Genomic DNA, 15,877 nt, shown 5'->3' with positions numbered 1-15,877 from the left:
ACACAGTTCCTTCCAAGCTGTTGCTGTATGTCTTTCTCTTTCTGGATTCACCTTCTCTCTTTGTACCATATACATTCCATTGTCCACACCAATGGCAAGAGCCATTCTCCTTCATCACCTCCCACCCCCACCCCCTATTTGCTGGTTGGGGACTTAAACGCCCACCACCTGCTTTGGGGATCTTCGCGTCCTTATCCGAGAGTCTCTGTATTGATTGACCTCTTCTACCAAGTGGATCTTGTTTGCCTCGACACTGGGGAACCTACATTTCTGTCTGCCTCCACGTCAACCTACTCTCATTTGGACCTTTCAGTCGGCACTGTTCGGCTGGCTAGGTGCTTTGAATGGTTCGCTCTTGCTGATTCACACTTAAGTGACCATTTTCCATGTGTCCTTCAATTACAGCCACAATTGCCGTCTATGCGCCCAAGACTGGAAGTTTTTTCAAGCCAATTGGACACTTTTCTCCTCTCTAGCAACATTTGATGACCATCAATTTCCTAATGTCGATGATCAGGTCACTCATGTTACAGAAGTTATTCTTACAGCTGCGGATTATTCAGTACCTCGTACCTCCTCTTTGCCCTGGTGCCCCCCAGTTCCTTGGTGGAACGAGGTGTGTTGTGATGCAATACAAGAGCAGAGACGTACTCTTTGCATTTTCTGCCATCATCCTATATTGGCCAACTGCATCTGCTATAAGCAGTTAACTTGCACAATGCTGTCTCATCATACGCAATAGCAAGAAGGCAAGCTGGGGTTTCTTTACTAGCTCCTTTAATACCTTCACTCCCTCATCAGTTGTTTGGACTTGAATCCGACGGATATCCGGCATGTCCAGTTTTTCCCTGACCTCTGGGCTAATTGTCACGCAGGATACCTTAGTGGACCCAGTCACAATCTCTAACTGATTGGGTCGACACTTTGCTGAGATTTTGAGTTCTTCTAATGACCCACCAGCCTTTATTCTGAAGAAGTGGGTAGCAGAATAGCGACCTCTTCCTTTTTCCTATCAAAATCGCGAGAGCTATAATACGTTTTTTCTATGCGGGAACTGAGACATGCACTCTCCTCCTCTCGCTCTTCTGTTCCGGGACCGCACAGTATTCACATCCAAATATTGCTGCATCTATCATACCCTAGTCTGTGTTACCTCCTTAGCCTTTGTAATCAACTTTGGGTCGACAGTACCTTTCCCAGAAGATGGCGGGAAGCTATTGTCATTCCTGTTCCGAAACCTGGAAAGGACAAACATCTCCCCACCAGGTATTGCCCCATCCCTCTCACGAGTAGTGTTGGTAAGGTTTTGGAGCATATAGTAAATTGCTGTTTAGGCTGATGGCGGGAGTCCAGAAACCTTTTAACAACTGCCCCATGCGGTTTCCAATAACGTCATTCCGCAGTTGACCATGTTGCTCTCTACATTTATATCATGAACAATTTTCTCATAAAATGCCAAACAATAGCCATATTTTTTGATCTGGAGAGGGCATAAGATACCTGTTGGAGGACAGGCATCCTCTGCACACTGTTTTCTTGGGCTTTCGAGGTTCACTACACCTTCTCATCTGTGAATTTATGACAGTGCGCACATTTGAGGTGCAGGTGAATACTACTCTATCCTGTACTTTCTTCCAAGAAATCGGGGTGCCCCAAGGCACCGTGTTAAGTGTTGTACTGTTTGCTATCGCCATAAATCCAAGTATGTATTGTCTCCATCCTGATGTCTCAGGCTCCCTCTTTGTTGATGATTTTACAATCTACTACAGCTCTCAACAAACCAGCCTTCTTGAACGGCATCTTCAAGGATGTCAGGGCAGTGTAATAGGTCCTCTGCTTTTTATGATTTACCTAAACGATCTCTTTGATGGTATTGACAGCAGCCTTAGACTGTTTTCCAATGATGCTGTAGTCTACAGGAAAGTAGTCACACGAAAGTTGTGAACAAATCAATGAGGATTTGCAGAAAATAAATGCGTGGTGTAATGACTGGCAGTTATCTCTCAATATTAGTAAGTGTAACCTACTACGTTTAACAAGGTGAAAATCCCCATTAATGTAAGAGTACAAAATAAATGCCCAGTCTTAGGAAGTGGTAACGTCCATCAAGTATCAGGATGTGACTATTTGAAATGATCTCAAATGTGGAATGATCAGATTACAAAAGTAACGGGTAAGGCGAACTCTAGATTGCGGTTTATTGGTAGAATACTGAAGCGATGCAGTCCTTAAACAAAGGAAATTGCTTACAATACATTAGTTCGTCCAGTCTTCGAGCATTGTTCTTCTGTATGGGACCCTTACCAGTTGGGTCTGGTTCAAGAGATTGAGAAGGTACAAAGAAGAGCAGCAAGATTCGTGACTGGTACATTTAGCCATCGTGAGAGCGTTAGAAATCTCATAGAAAGTTTGAAGTGGGACACACTTGCAGATAGTAGACGGCGCGCTCACTAAATTCCGAAATCCAATCTTCACCGAGGATGTAAAGCATATATTATTACCACCAACTTTCAAATTGCGCAATGATCACCATTCAAAGATAATGGAAATAAGAGCTAGCACTGAGGCATTCAGACAGTCGTTTTTCCCTCGCGCGATACGCGAGTGTAGTAGAGGGGGAGGGGGGGGGGTATATGACTTTGACGCAAATTGTGCCCTCCGCCACACACCGCTCGGTTGCTAGTGGAGTACACACCGCTCGGTTGCTAGTGGAGTATATATGTATATGTAGATGTCTCAATCGCCTTCTCATAGAACATTGAAGCCGGTTTCCGATTTTCTCCCAGTAAGACCGTCTGTAAATTTATGGCGTCATAAGTAGTTTTATCCGTCTTTTCTACATCTAGGCCCTGTTGACCTTCCATTCGCAGGCATTGCCAAATTATTGGGACTTACGTTTGACAGAAAACTGTGCTGGTATTCCTATGATCCATATCTTTCGGCTCGCTGTCTGTGATCCCTCAACAGCCTCGGTGTTCTGCGTGATACCTCCTGGGGAGTGGCCCGAGTGGTCCTCCTCCGTGTATATCACCTTAGTGCACTCGAAATTGGACTTTAGAAGCATAGTTTACTCCTCTGCAGGGTTGTCTATTCTTCAGCGCCTAGATTCTGTCCACCACTGTGGCTTGCGTTTAGCGTCTGGAGCTTTCTACACTAGCCCCTTGGACAGCCTTTACGCTGACATTGTGAACCTCCACTGTCCAGTGGGCTAGCTGTCCTGAGTCGTTACGCTAGTCATCTGTCGTCGATGCCTGCTCATCCGACCCATGCCCTTTTTTAGACTCCTCCTTGGATTTAGGGTATGCAGGCAGCCCTTCCTCTCTACTACAACCTGGAGTCTGTCTCCATCAACTGCTACGTTCACTTTCTTTCCAATTTCCTAAAACTTTCTTGACAAATGGGGGTACGATGCCACCTTGACTTCGCTCCCAGACCTACCTTCTCCGTGACCTTTGTCAGCTTCCCAAGGATAGTAACCCCCCCCTCCCCAATAGTTTATTCTCGGGCACTTGCTGCTCTATGCACACAAGTGGAGGATGCCACATTTATTGACACTGACAGCTCCAAGACCACCTTTGGTGTCGGGATGGCTGTATTATCGATGATACCTCAATTAGAATTCAGCTTCCCGACCAGTGTTCGGTTTTTACTGCGGAGCTTTACGCTATTTTTCAGACTGTCCAATACGTCCGTCACCATCAGTGGATACAGTATATTATATGCTCGGATTTGCTTAGCTCTCTTCTCATTCTCCAAGCTCTTTATTCCGTCCACCCTCTGGTCCACCGGATTCAGCACTGCCTCCACTTGCTCCACTTGGGAGGCATCTCTGTGGCATTCCTCTGGATCCCAGGACATGTTGGTATATGCGGAAACAAGGCAGCCGATATAGCAGCAAAGGCTGCTGTCTCTCTTCCTCGGCCTGCTGTTTGCATGGTTCCCTTTGCCGATCTACAGAGCGTTTTATGTTGTCGTGTTGCACCTTTATGGCACACACATTAGTCTGCACTTTAGGGTAATAAATTACTGAACATAAAACCTCTTCCCTGTGTTTGGACCTCTTTCTCCTGGCCTCGTTGTCTGGAGGAGGTAATTTTAACTAGACTCCGGGTTGGGCACTGTCTTTTTAGCCATTGATATCTTTTAAATGGCGATCCTCACCTGCTTTGTCCCCACTGCTCTCAGTTGTGGACGGTGAGACACCTTTTACTTCAGTGCCCCTAATTTAATGTGCTACAGGCCCATTTACAGCTGTCGCCTGATATATGTTCCCTTCGACAGATGATGCACGCTCAGCCGATTGTGTCCTTGAGTTTATATGTGTAAGTGAGATGACATCAGTCATTTGAAGCTCTTGTCAGGGAAAACAATCGCCCTTCGTTAGCTAAGATTTCCTTCCGTTTTTAGTTTCCCTTCTTCTTGAGTTTCGCTCCCATTGCTGCTGATTTATTCCCGTTTTTACCCTTCACTAAGCCACAGAATGGGCACTTATGACCATAGCTTTTTTGCCCCTAAACACACACACACACACACACACACACACACACACACACACACACACACATTTACCATTAAAGAGCCTCCACCAGCTTGAACAGTCCCCTGCTGACATGCAGGGTCCATGGATTCAGGAGGTTGTCTCCATACTCGTACATGTCCATCCGCTCGATACAATTTGGAATGAGACTTGTCCGACTAGGCAACATGTTTCCAGCTGTCAACAGTTCAATGTCAGTGTTGATGGGCCCAGGCGAGGCATAAAGCTTTGTGTCTTGCAGTCATCAAGGGTACACGAGTGGACCTTTGGCTCCAAAAGCATATATCGATGATGTTTCGTTCAAAGGTTTGCGTGCTGACACTTGTTGATGGTCCAGCAGTGAAATCTACAGCAATTTGTGGAAGGGTTGCACTTCTGTCATATTGAATGACTCTTTTGAGTCATTGAACCCATCCTTGCAGGATCTTTTTCTGGCTGCAGCGATGTCAGAGATTTGATGTTTTACTGGATTCCAGATATTCATGATACACTCGTGAAATGGTCGTATGGGAAAATCCCCACTTCATCACTGCCTCATAGATGCTGTGTCTCATCACTCGTGCGCCAACTATAACACCACGTTCAAACTCACTTAAATCTTGATAACCTGCCGTTGTAGCACCAGTAACCGACCTAACAGCTGCACCAGACACATGCTGTCTTATATAGGTGTTGCCGACTGCAGCGCTGTGTTCTGCCTGTTTACGTGTGTGTGTTTTTGAATGCACATGCCTATACGAGTTTCTTTGGCTCTTCAGTGGATTTTTGTAATTATATATGTTAAAGAAAAAATAAGATGTACTGTAAAAACAAGGAAACTGCTTGTGAATAAGTTATGTTAATTCTAAAACAAAAAGTTATTAGTGGGGTCAAATTTTTAAAAGCTCATATTTTCTTCAAACTATAAATTTTGAATATTTGTTGAAAGAAACTGTTTCAATACAAAATATTAATACTATTGTCAGCTGCATGTAAGTTTTACACTGAATAGTAAGGTTACAGCATGGAAAACAATGAGATTTCATGTTTACATAGCGTATGTATTGTGTCGGGAAAGAGCAGAATGCAGAACAGGGAAACACACACACACACACACACACACACACACACACACACACACACACATTAGGAATGGTACCGTAGGAAGTGGACCTATTCCACTTTGCTACATTTTATATTGAAATTTCCTTCAATTTTTCATATTTTGTGAAAATTATACATAAAAACCTTAACTTAAAAATTTTTTTCTGATATTTACAGACTGTTCAATTCATTTTTTGTATTTACAGATATATGAAAAGCAAAGTGCTACATTTTCCTTGAATGATGTCATTGAAGTGGCTGGATTCATTGGTTTTGACAGCAGTAATGATGATACAAATGAGGTCACAGACGTTCGGTCAGACATTATTATTCATGCCTTGGCTGTCAGAGGACTAAAACACTGTAATCCATTATTGCCGCCTGTAATCAATACAGGTAATAATCTCTCTCTCTCTCTCTCTCTCTCTCTCTCTCTCTCTTTCTTTCTAGAGGAGAGAACAACTTATTACGCCTAGCTTTTTGGTTGTTGAAATCTGTGAATTTCACAAGTCTAGTTTTGAGATGTTTTCAACATTTCTAATTGAACACAGTAGTTTCTGTTGTTTTTAAACTGAGCTATACTTTGTCAGTAGGTAGGAGAGTTCTGAGAAAGACATGAATACGGTTTTGTGGCAATGAGAACTTGAGCCATTGGGAAAGTGATCATGTGAGGTGAGAGTGATAAGTACCTTTGGGAGAGGGGGAGGGCACTGAAAATTAATATGTGGAGACGAAAATGTAACAGAGTAAGCTGCAAAAGACATGGATACTGAGGTTAGCCAACACTGAACACTAATCTTTTTTATAGTGACCTGGGAGGGAAATTGATTGGCGGCTGTTCTGTTAATTTCTAATCACCATTGAAGAGTATTTGTTCAGATCCAGGGCAGCTACAGTTTGAGAAAAGACTTTGAGAAGGAAGTAAGTACTCTAGACAGATTAGATTTTGTTGGAATAAGAACATCTATATGTCCATATTAGTGAATGAATTGGTACAGTCATAAATAAAATGTGCATTTTTCAGATTTTCTGCTTAACAATATGTAACTACAGTAGCTGCATGACAATGAAAACTGTTATAAACATAGCTAGTGATTTTATACGACATGTTTTGGACAGGTTTATGAAATGTGATTTTTTTTCATAACATAGAAATTTATTTTGTTTTGAGGAATCATTTTAAACATAGTGATGCATCTTGCAAAGATGTAAAATATTATCTTCACTACAAAGATATTCTTACTGGGAACAGTGCCAAAAGTGGGCTAGAAGAATAAGAATGTGTAAATAACCCATACCTCAGAATGAATCTTTCGCTTTGCAGAAGTGTGTTCACTGTTTTGAGACTTCCTGGCAGATTAGAACTGTGCGCTGGACCAGAACCAGAAGCTGGAGCCTTGCCTTTCATGGTAAATGCTCATGCCAAACGAGTTATCTAGGAACTGTTCACAATCCGCCCTCACTTCTTTACTTCTGTCTGTATCTCTGTCCTACCTTCCAAACTTCACAGAATTCTCATGTTCTGGTGAGACTAAAACTCCTAGAAGAAAGGATGAAAAGAGTCCCACCTCATTCACAGTTCTAAGCTGCTGAGGAGTTTTAAAAGAGTGCATACTCCACTGCAGGGTGACAGATTTATTTTAGGGACAATCCCCTACGCCATGGCTCACCCATTTTTCTGCAATCCTTTCTTTTGGGGAGTGCTTACACCACTATAGTCTGCTCCACAAACGATGGCAGTTTTTGCATGTTGGTGCACAGGCAAGGGTTGCATTGTTGCCAACTCCAAGTGGTAGTTACGGTTCGCACATGCATATGTTTTGTGCTTGGAGGAAGAGTATATCCTGCAAATTATGTCTCTCGCTTCCTTATGAAGAATTTGTTACTTGCCACCACCATCAGCGATAACAACTCACAACAAATGAAGTAAAAATTCACTAAACGACTCGCTACGATCATGTTTAATGCTTGCATTGGCTACAGTATTCACAGCATAATCAGCACTACTGAACTCTGGCTGCCAGAGAATACGTGACATAGGTTCACAGAACAAGCCTAAACTCGACCACTATCATTCGTGACTCCAACTGTAAGTAAGTAGGAGAACTTCTGCGAAATTTGGATGGTAATAGAGAGGTGCAAGCAGAAGTGTATCTGTGAGAGTGGGCTGTGATTCAAGCCTGGGTAACTTAGTTGCCCACAAAAAGCTAGGTTTGATGATCAACTCCCTGACACACAGTTTTAATCAGCCAGGAAGGTTCAATACATCTTCCTTCTCCTGCTACAAATGGCGTACATGAAAACAATATGCTCCCATTATAAATTGGAGTAGGACATTTTGGACGTGAGGCTATCACTTACAACCCAACTCCCTGACTGTCCCACCAGCTAGCCTGTAGGCTTCTGTGTGCCAGTTGGCCATTTTTGAGGATCAGAAAAATGTTCAGGATTAAGTGAAACACATCATGAGTGTAATCCACCATGCCACTGAGTTGTCCTGTTCTCAAGGCACTTGGGGAGGGGGAACCCTTTTCATTGCAATGAATCTCAGTCATCAGTATGGACCATGCATGCTACATTTCAACAGATCAAAAGTTGGTTGTGGAGAACTTCTTAATGGTGAATTTTTTGTGGAGTCAGTCTCTTGTTGAATTTTCTTAGTGTGTGTATTGGAAGCCATGGAATATTTTAGTTACATACAACCATGTCAAGAAACATCACTCAATAGTGGAACATTTTTCTGTGACCTTTGGATAACCAGCTATGATCTGGAATTTAGACCTCAGAGCCAACGATAGGCAGTCCTTAGAACTCTCCCTATGTGCAAACTGGATTTGGCAATGCCTGAGGGACATGATAAAAGTTCTGTCTGGCAGATTGGGGCAGGAGAATAGTGCCTCTCAAGATTGGTTTTGCCCTGTTTTGTTGCTCTACCAACCCTACAACAGCAAGTAGCCAGGTATAACTTAATTACAGGTTGGGAGGAGGGAACTGAAGTTAATAGTTTAAGATTATCTACAGAAAGATTGGTTTTAACTATTCTTCTTATATTTTAAATAAATTACCTAATTGGGAAAATGAGGACACTGTTGTACATTTTTAAAGATTTTGTAAATTTTTCGGTTTCAATTTTATGCCATGCATTCATGGTTGCTTCCATCTAAGGAACCTGAACACCCTCAAAGTGTCTTAACAACAAATCTTCAGAAGCAGGTACTGGCCAGGTGCACATATTTTATAAAGTTACTGTGGGAACCCAACTAGATTCTTGGTTTATACTGAGAACTATGTATTTCAGGATAGTTTTTGTTATACACATATAAGGATTAGATTACCACACGTGTACAGGAAATGCTCCATACCTGTTTCCCCAACTGCAACTCTTCACATTCATTGGATAAGTGGACATGCTTCAGCTCTGTATTTTATGAAATGTAGTCTGAGAACAACAGTTATTTGGCAGTATTGATTTACTAAAGGAGGGGGACACTATGGGCTATTTTATGTTTTTTCCTCGAACGTGTCATCATGGCCCATTTACCAAATGAGTATACAATATTCCATGCAGAATTATACACAAGTTTTTGGGCACTTAAGCAAATGAGCTCTTTTATTAATGAAATCTTCGGTATTCCATACATTAATTTTCTCAAACAGGTAGAATGAAAATACACACACACACACACACACACACACACACACACACACACACACACACACACACACACACTTTCTTGTGTGTACAGAATAAAATGGACTATTTGGATTATTTTTTGAAAGATTGATACCCTTTTCCTGAAAATTTTGAAGAAACATATTTGACACTTTGCTGCACCAATCCTTTAAAATAGTAAGGCTTAAAAAGTGAAACAAATAGTCTAAGAATAAGTAGAACACTTCAAAGGCTTCTGCTAGACATAATTTCAAACAGTATGTGTGCCTTTGTGTTTTGTTTTTGTTAATAGGTAAAGGCATACTGGCAAACTGTAATTACACTACTACACATACTAGAATAAGTGTTCCCTTCATTAGCCATAATGTGTGAGATTGCCATACATTGTGTCCCATAGCAAATTGTGGTAAAACACATGCATGACTATGTTCTCTTTGTAAATTACACTTTTTCAGATGAAATATTTGCCAATGCAGAAGCAGTCAGAATAGATCTACTTGAAATCCTGAAGGAATTTCTGTTGGGTGATGGGCTTGCAGCAGAATATATTTTGTGCCATTTGATATCAACTGTGTAAGTTTCATTAAAATTCTAATTTGTTGTTTTCTTGGAAAAGTATATATTTCACAATTGACATGCTATGCACTGTCCTTAATTTATTGTGTTCCTTATGTGTACCGATGTGGCATCCACAGTGTAAGACAATCATAAATATTCTTGACAGATCAGAACTCTTTAAGTTGATCTGTGACTGAGACATTTGCTTTCCTTTCATCAGCAACACATCCGACGAACAGAACAATCCAGCCATATCCACTGCCCTACCCACATTTTCAGACTCCACTTACATCTTTGCTAAATTTACAAGGCTTTGGTAAGGCTTTGTGACAAGCTTTATTTTCTTAGTTTGTAAAAGTGTTGCTCAGCAGAGGCAAAGTGAAATGAATTTATTAAAGGAATGACTTTCTGTGGACATATTTTTGAGCTTTATGTTAGTACTGGTAATTCATCAGAATGATTTATTACTTTAGGCAAATGAAATTTATTTCCTTTTGGCAAAAAATATATGATTAATTTAAATTCTCTTTTCAGATATGCACGTAATACACTCTTAACTCTAGGTTCGTTGGCAGTCAATATAAGTGGTGTTACTCAAGGTATACAGTTATCATCAAAATTAAATAAGCTCTTCAAACAGCTGGTCACAAAAATCCACTTACTATCAATGAAATTGGAAAACCTCAATGCCGGCTCTCTGATTCCAAAGTATGCAGATTAGATATTCTTACTTTTTTGTGTCAGTATTAGTATTTAAATGGGTTCCATTTAACCCAATTCTGTCTTTTCATTTAAGAAGTAGGCATAGTATGAATTTGTGGAAGTATGGGGTGTGTCCATTGTCACTGAGATATAAATATATTTTATTTCAGGAAGAATTATAAAAATGATAGTTTGACCAGGGCACGGTTGCAATTAAGTCCCCACACACATCTCATTTTGGATGAGACGGCACTTTCAACTGGTCAATTGAACAGCACAGGTAATGACTTTATTTGTTTCTCTAAACTACATGACACTGAATCTGACAGCTTACATGACTCAAATTGTATAGGTGCAAATAAGACTGATCTTTTTTTCTGTAGTTGAAGAGCACCATAAAACATACTGCTATGATATATCAGTAAAAATGAAAAAAAAAAAATATATTGCATTTCGGAAAAATAGGGTTTATATGAGAATGCATTGTTCTATTCTGATATTTGCTTGTGTCATGAGTTTGATTGTCATTAAATTTATTTATGTAGGAACTTCGGTGTGAATTTGTAGTAAGTGCAAACCATAATGAAAGAAATAAAAAAGATTATATCTTCGTGAATTAGTCCTGTATTGCCTCAAGTAGATTGGTTGTAATCAGAAACTGAGACAATTCTTGAAAATGTTGCATTGTTTTGATGTAGGAGAAGAATAATACTAAAAAAGGAATACATGATTGTTAATTAAGATAACTTTTTCATATATATGTATTACTCACAGCATGTTTCAAATTTTTTTAGCCCATACTCAGTTATTAGATATGATCCAAGGTATTTCAAAGGCACAGAAATTTTATAATGCCACATTTGCCTAATATACCTGTGAGTCTTAATGTGGTTTCAACTTGCAATTATGATAGCCTTTAACACACAAAACTGCGATATATGCGCTACTGAAAAGAAAAGAGTTGTATACAATGTCTGTATTGACTTATATTTTGATACAAAATATTTTGTCAAAGGCAGCAAAAGCCTATGTACAGCTAGATCCCTTTAGCAGAGATGCTGAAGTCAGAAAATTAATATTTTTTGTAATGATACTGTTAATTAGGTGCATCTCCAATGCTAATCCAATGTTGAGAAATAAGACTGGTATATATGAAGCAGAATGGCCATTCAGAGTGATCTGGCTTAAAAATATTCATTCCCCCATTGTTTCAAAATTTACCAATATTAACAGCATTCTGTATGAACGATATGCCCTATTGTTGCTAAGCTTTCAATGTCCTCTAGAGCTGACTAGTACAGAAATGCAGTCAGGCTTCAGTGCCAGTGCAGTGTAGTCAGCAGGGACAGTGTATCTGGACTGTGTAGCTGCTGTCCATGTGTGTCTGTGTCATATGCAAGTTAGCTATGAAGGAGGACATCATTCTCAAGCTTGTTAACATTTTCTGTCTTGTTGATGTGCCTGCAGCCTTAACTATATGGTTAGTTATTACTTTTACTTTTTACTTCAGACCTAAATGAACAAATTCTTTTCACTTGCTCTTGCAAATTTAGCCATGGAAAAGCTGTGTTTATACGGTGTGCAGAATATGTAGTCCAGCTTATGGTTCTTAATTCCAGCTGTTAAATTTTCTGCTGGAAAGTCTTTGGCTTTATGTTTGTTTAATGCAGCCAATATTAAATCCGATATTAAATCCAATGTAAAGGGTAAATTTATTATTTGTTTTCTGGCTATAATTAAAAAATTTTTGTCTTGTTTTAAACTTTTTAACTTTATTCACTTTATTTTGCCTGCAGGTGTTCAAAACATATCTGCTTTGGGAAAATTGATTTCGCAGCAGAAGATAGATTATGATTTCCAGTTTTACCAACTAGGTTTTGATTATAATACACCTGTTTTAGTTCTTTCAGAGGGAAAGTCACTTCTGCCAGTGAGTACAAAAAGATTTAAAGTTAAATGAGAATTTTTGTCTTTTAAGTTGGGAATTACAACAATGTTATGAAAAGGATAAATTGCTACTCACTATATAGAGGAGAGGCGGAGACACAAACAGGCACAGGGAAAAGACTCCTATACATTTAAGCTTTCCACCAAAAGGTCTCCTTCTGAAGTTGGACTGCAACTGCGCCTGATGGAAGCAGCCATCAGCCAACTAGATTGGTGGTGGGGATGAGGAGGAGGCAGGGATGTGGTGGTGACAAGGTAGGGCTGTTAGGTGTAGTGGGCAGGTTTGGTGGCCCGGGAGGGTGGGGGTGGGGAGGGGGGAGTTGAGTGGAGTTGGGCAGAAAAGGAGGGTTGTAGAAAAGGGAAAAAAAGATTAGTGAGTGCATTGGTGGAATAGAAGGCTGTGTAATGCTGGTGTGGAACAGTATGAATCAGGCCCAAACTTCCTTTCAGTGCTTCCTTTCCATGTAAAATTGTCCTGCTTTTCAGTCCCGAATTCCTGCATCCCATCTCTCAGATTGAAACTGTTGCCCTCCATGAACTAGAACAGCATGCACAATGCCACATCAAAAACCTCTCCAATCTGTTTACCTCTGAATCCCACATTGGACTATCATTAATTAAGTCAGATGATGCTGAAGGAATTATATTAGGAAATGAGACACTTAAAGTAGTAAAGGAGTTTTGCTATTTGGGGAGCAAAATAACTGATGATGGTCGAAGTAGAGAGGATATAAAATGTAGACTGGCAATGGCAAGGAAAGCGTTTCTGAAGAAGAGAAATTTGTTAACATCAAGTATAGATTTAAGTGTCAGGAAGTCATTTCTGAAAGTATTTGTATGGAGTGTAGCCATGTATGGAAGTGAAACATGGACGATAAATAGATTGGACAAGAAGAGAATAGAAGCTTTCGAAATGTGGTGCTACACAAGAAGCTGAAGATTAGATGGGTAGACCACATAACTAACGAGGAGGTATTGAATAGGATTGGGGAGAAGTTTGTGGCACAACTTGACTAGAAGAAGGGATCGGTTGGTAGGACATGTTCTGAGGCATCAAGGGATCACCAATTTAGTATTGGAGGGCAGTGTGGAGGGTAAAAATTGTAGAGGGAGACCAAGAGATGAATACACTAAACAGATTCAGAAGGATGCAGGTTGCAGTAGGTACTGGGAGATGAAGAAGCTTGCACAGTGTAGAGTAGCATGAAGAGCTGCATCAAACCAGTCTCAGGACTGAAGACCACAACAACACATCCTTCCCACCTCTTCTACAATCATATTCAGCTGCCCACAAAACCTATGCAGTATCCTTGTCCATCTGTACTCCATCACTTCTTTCAAGCCGATGCCTTATGGCTCACATCACTGCAATAGACATAGATGCAAGACCTGTCCCAAACATCTGTCCACCTCCATCTACTTCAGTCCAGTCATAGGTATCTCCTATCCCATCAGAGGTAGGGCTACATGTGTACACGTGAAAGAAGCCGTGTTATCTACAGACGAAGATGCATCCACTGTGCTGCTTTCTACGTGGGCATGACCGCAAACAAACTTTCTGTCCACATGAACAGCCACTGACAAACTAGCCAAGACACAGTTGCTGAACCATTGCTGAATGTGCTGCCGAACAGAATATATGCTTCAGTGACAGCTTCACAGCCTGCACCATCTCAATCCTTTCCTGCCAACACCCGCTTTTCAGAACAGCACAGGTGGGAATTCTCCCGGCAAAAATCCTACGTCCACATAATCCATCCTTGGCCTCAACCTTGGCTAGCCCCTGCCCTCCGCCTACAATTCCCTGTTCTCAGTCAAGCGCTAAACATTCTATCCCACTAGCACACTCCCTAATCATTTTTACCCTGTCCTGTTTTTCTCCTTTCCAGCTCCAACCCCTTTCCCGACCTCCTGATTGTTAGCAGCCGTACTTTTCTTCCACCACATCCCTGCACATTCCTACAAGCAGCAGTTGTACACCTTCCCCCACCCCCACCCTGCTATCCCTCCCCATCCCTGCCCTGTGCCGCCTCCCTACTCACACCAGACTGCAGCTTTCATCAGGTGCAATTGCAGTTCGCACTCCAGTCACAGTGATCAGAGATAAGTTGTGTGCGCTTGCGTGCGTGCGTGCGTGCGTGCATGCGTGTGCAGTCTTTTCATTGTGCCTGTCTTTGATTCAACGTGTCCTCTATATGATATCAGTCTATCATTTTCATAATATTGCTGTTATTCCATACTGGCTCTTGCATTGTTTGAAGTTAGCCATTAAACTGTTTCACCATCTTGCTTTCTTATGTTTGTTCTGAACTGTGTACACATCATCTTATGCCTGTGTGTTAGACAACACTGCTTACATTGCGCACATATTTTCTTATACCATAAATCCATCCTTTCTCCACATGTGTGTCACACATTGATATAATAGCAAACACTTGGATTGACAATTAGTCCGTAGCAGTGTTTTGTGTCGCAGGAGAGCATTTTGTATTGTGATCCTGGTATGTGTAACAGGATTCAAATCATGGGACTGTTCTAGTTATAAAGTATGAACTAAGTTATGTAGGGACAACCACTGTTGCCCTTAAATTAAAAAAAAAAAGTCATTACATTACAATACAATACAATATGTTGCAGAACAATACAATACAGTGCACTCTAGAAAAACTCCAAACATCCAAGATCGTTAGTAAAGTATTTATTTAGATGACTGGTTTTGGTAAGACTGTTATCATCCTTGGATCTGCAAGGACAGAACCAGATTTACATGGTAATAATTTTATAAAAGGTGTGACCAAATACAGTTGGCATGTGGCATGTCCATATGTAATTGGATTTTTTTAAAAAAAAAAAAAAAAAAAAAAAAAAAAAAAAAAAAAAAAAAAAAAGGCGACTCACAAAGTGGCGACAGGAGAACACACACAAAAAAAAAGGCTTTACTTATGCAAGCTTTTGGAGCCAGTGGCTCCTTCTTCTGGCAGAGGTGTTAAAGGGGAAGGATGAGGGGTGAAGGAAAAGGACAGGAAGGTTTAGGAAAAGGGATAGAGTCTGGAAAACTCACCCAGAACCCCAGATCAGGAGAGACTTACTGAATGGAATGAGACGGAAAGATACAGACTTTCCAGAGCTCTGTCCCATTTCCCAAATCTTCTAGTCCTTTCCTTTACTTCTCTTCCTTCCAATTCAACTATTCTGCCAGAAGAAGGAACCACTGGCTCCAAAAGTTTGTGTGTTCCTGCTGACACTTGGTGAGTAGATTTTTTTATCCATCCAATTACATTAAATTGTCAAAAATTGTTTATTTTCGTTGTTAAATGCCCTCAATTTTGTAATTCATACAATCTCCTTCATCTGTGCTTTGTCTTCATTTCCCCTCT

General features: G+C 40.6%; 1 protein-coding gene across 3 annotated transcripts in view; it reads left to right on the top strand.

Annotated features, from left to right (window-relative positions):
* LOC126475240 (mini-chromosome maintenance complex-binding protein) overlaps positions 1-15,877 on the top strand; it is a 99,048-nt gene that overhangs the window by 64,479 nt on the left and 18,692 nt on the right. For all 3 annotated transcript variants that reach the window (XM_050102927.1, XM_050102928.1, XM_050102930.1), the window contains exons 6-10: positions 5,827-6,016; positions 9,749-9,866; positions 10,386-10,559; positions 10,724-10,833; positions 12,350-12,483. In XM_050102927.1, the coding sequence (XP_049958884.1) occupies positions 5,827-6,016; positions 9,749-9,866; positions 10,386-10,559; positions 10,724-10,833; positions 12,350-12,483 (726 nt within the window). The remainder of the gene's footprint in view (positions 1-5,826; positions 6,017-9,748; positions 9,867-10,385; positions 10,560-10,723; positions 10,834-12,349; positions 12,484-15,877) is intronic.

Source organism: Schistocerca serialis, chromosome 4 (assembly GCF_023864345.2).
Source record: "Schistocerca serialis cubense isolate TAMUIC-IGC-003099 chromosome 4, iqSchSeri2.2, whole genome shotgun sequence".
NCBI classification, from domain to species: domain Eukaryota; kingdom Metazoa; phylum Arthropoda; class Insecta; order Orthoptera; family Acrididae; genus Schistocerca; species Schistocerca serialis.
The sequence above is the reverse complement of the archived record's forward strand: the minus strand, read 5'-3'. Positions and strand labels throughout refer to the sequence as shown.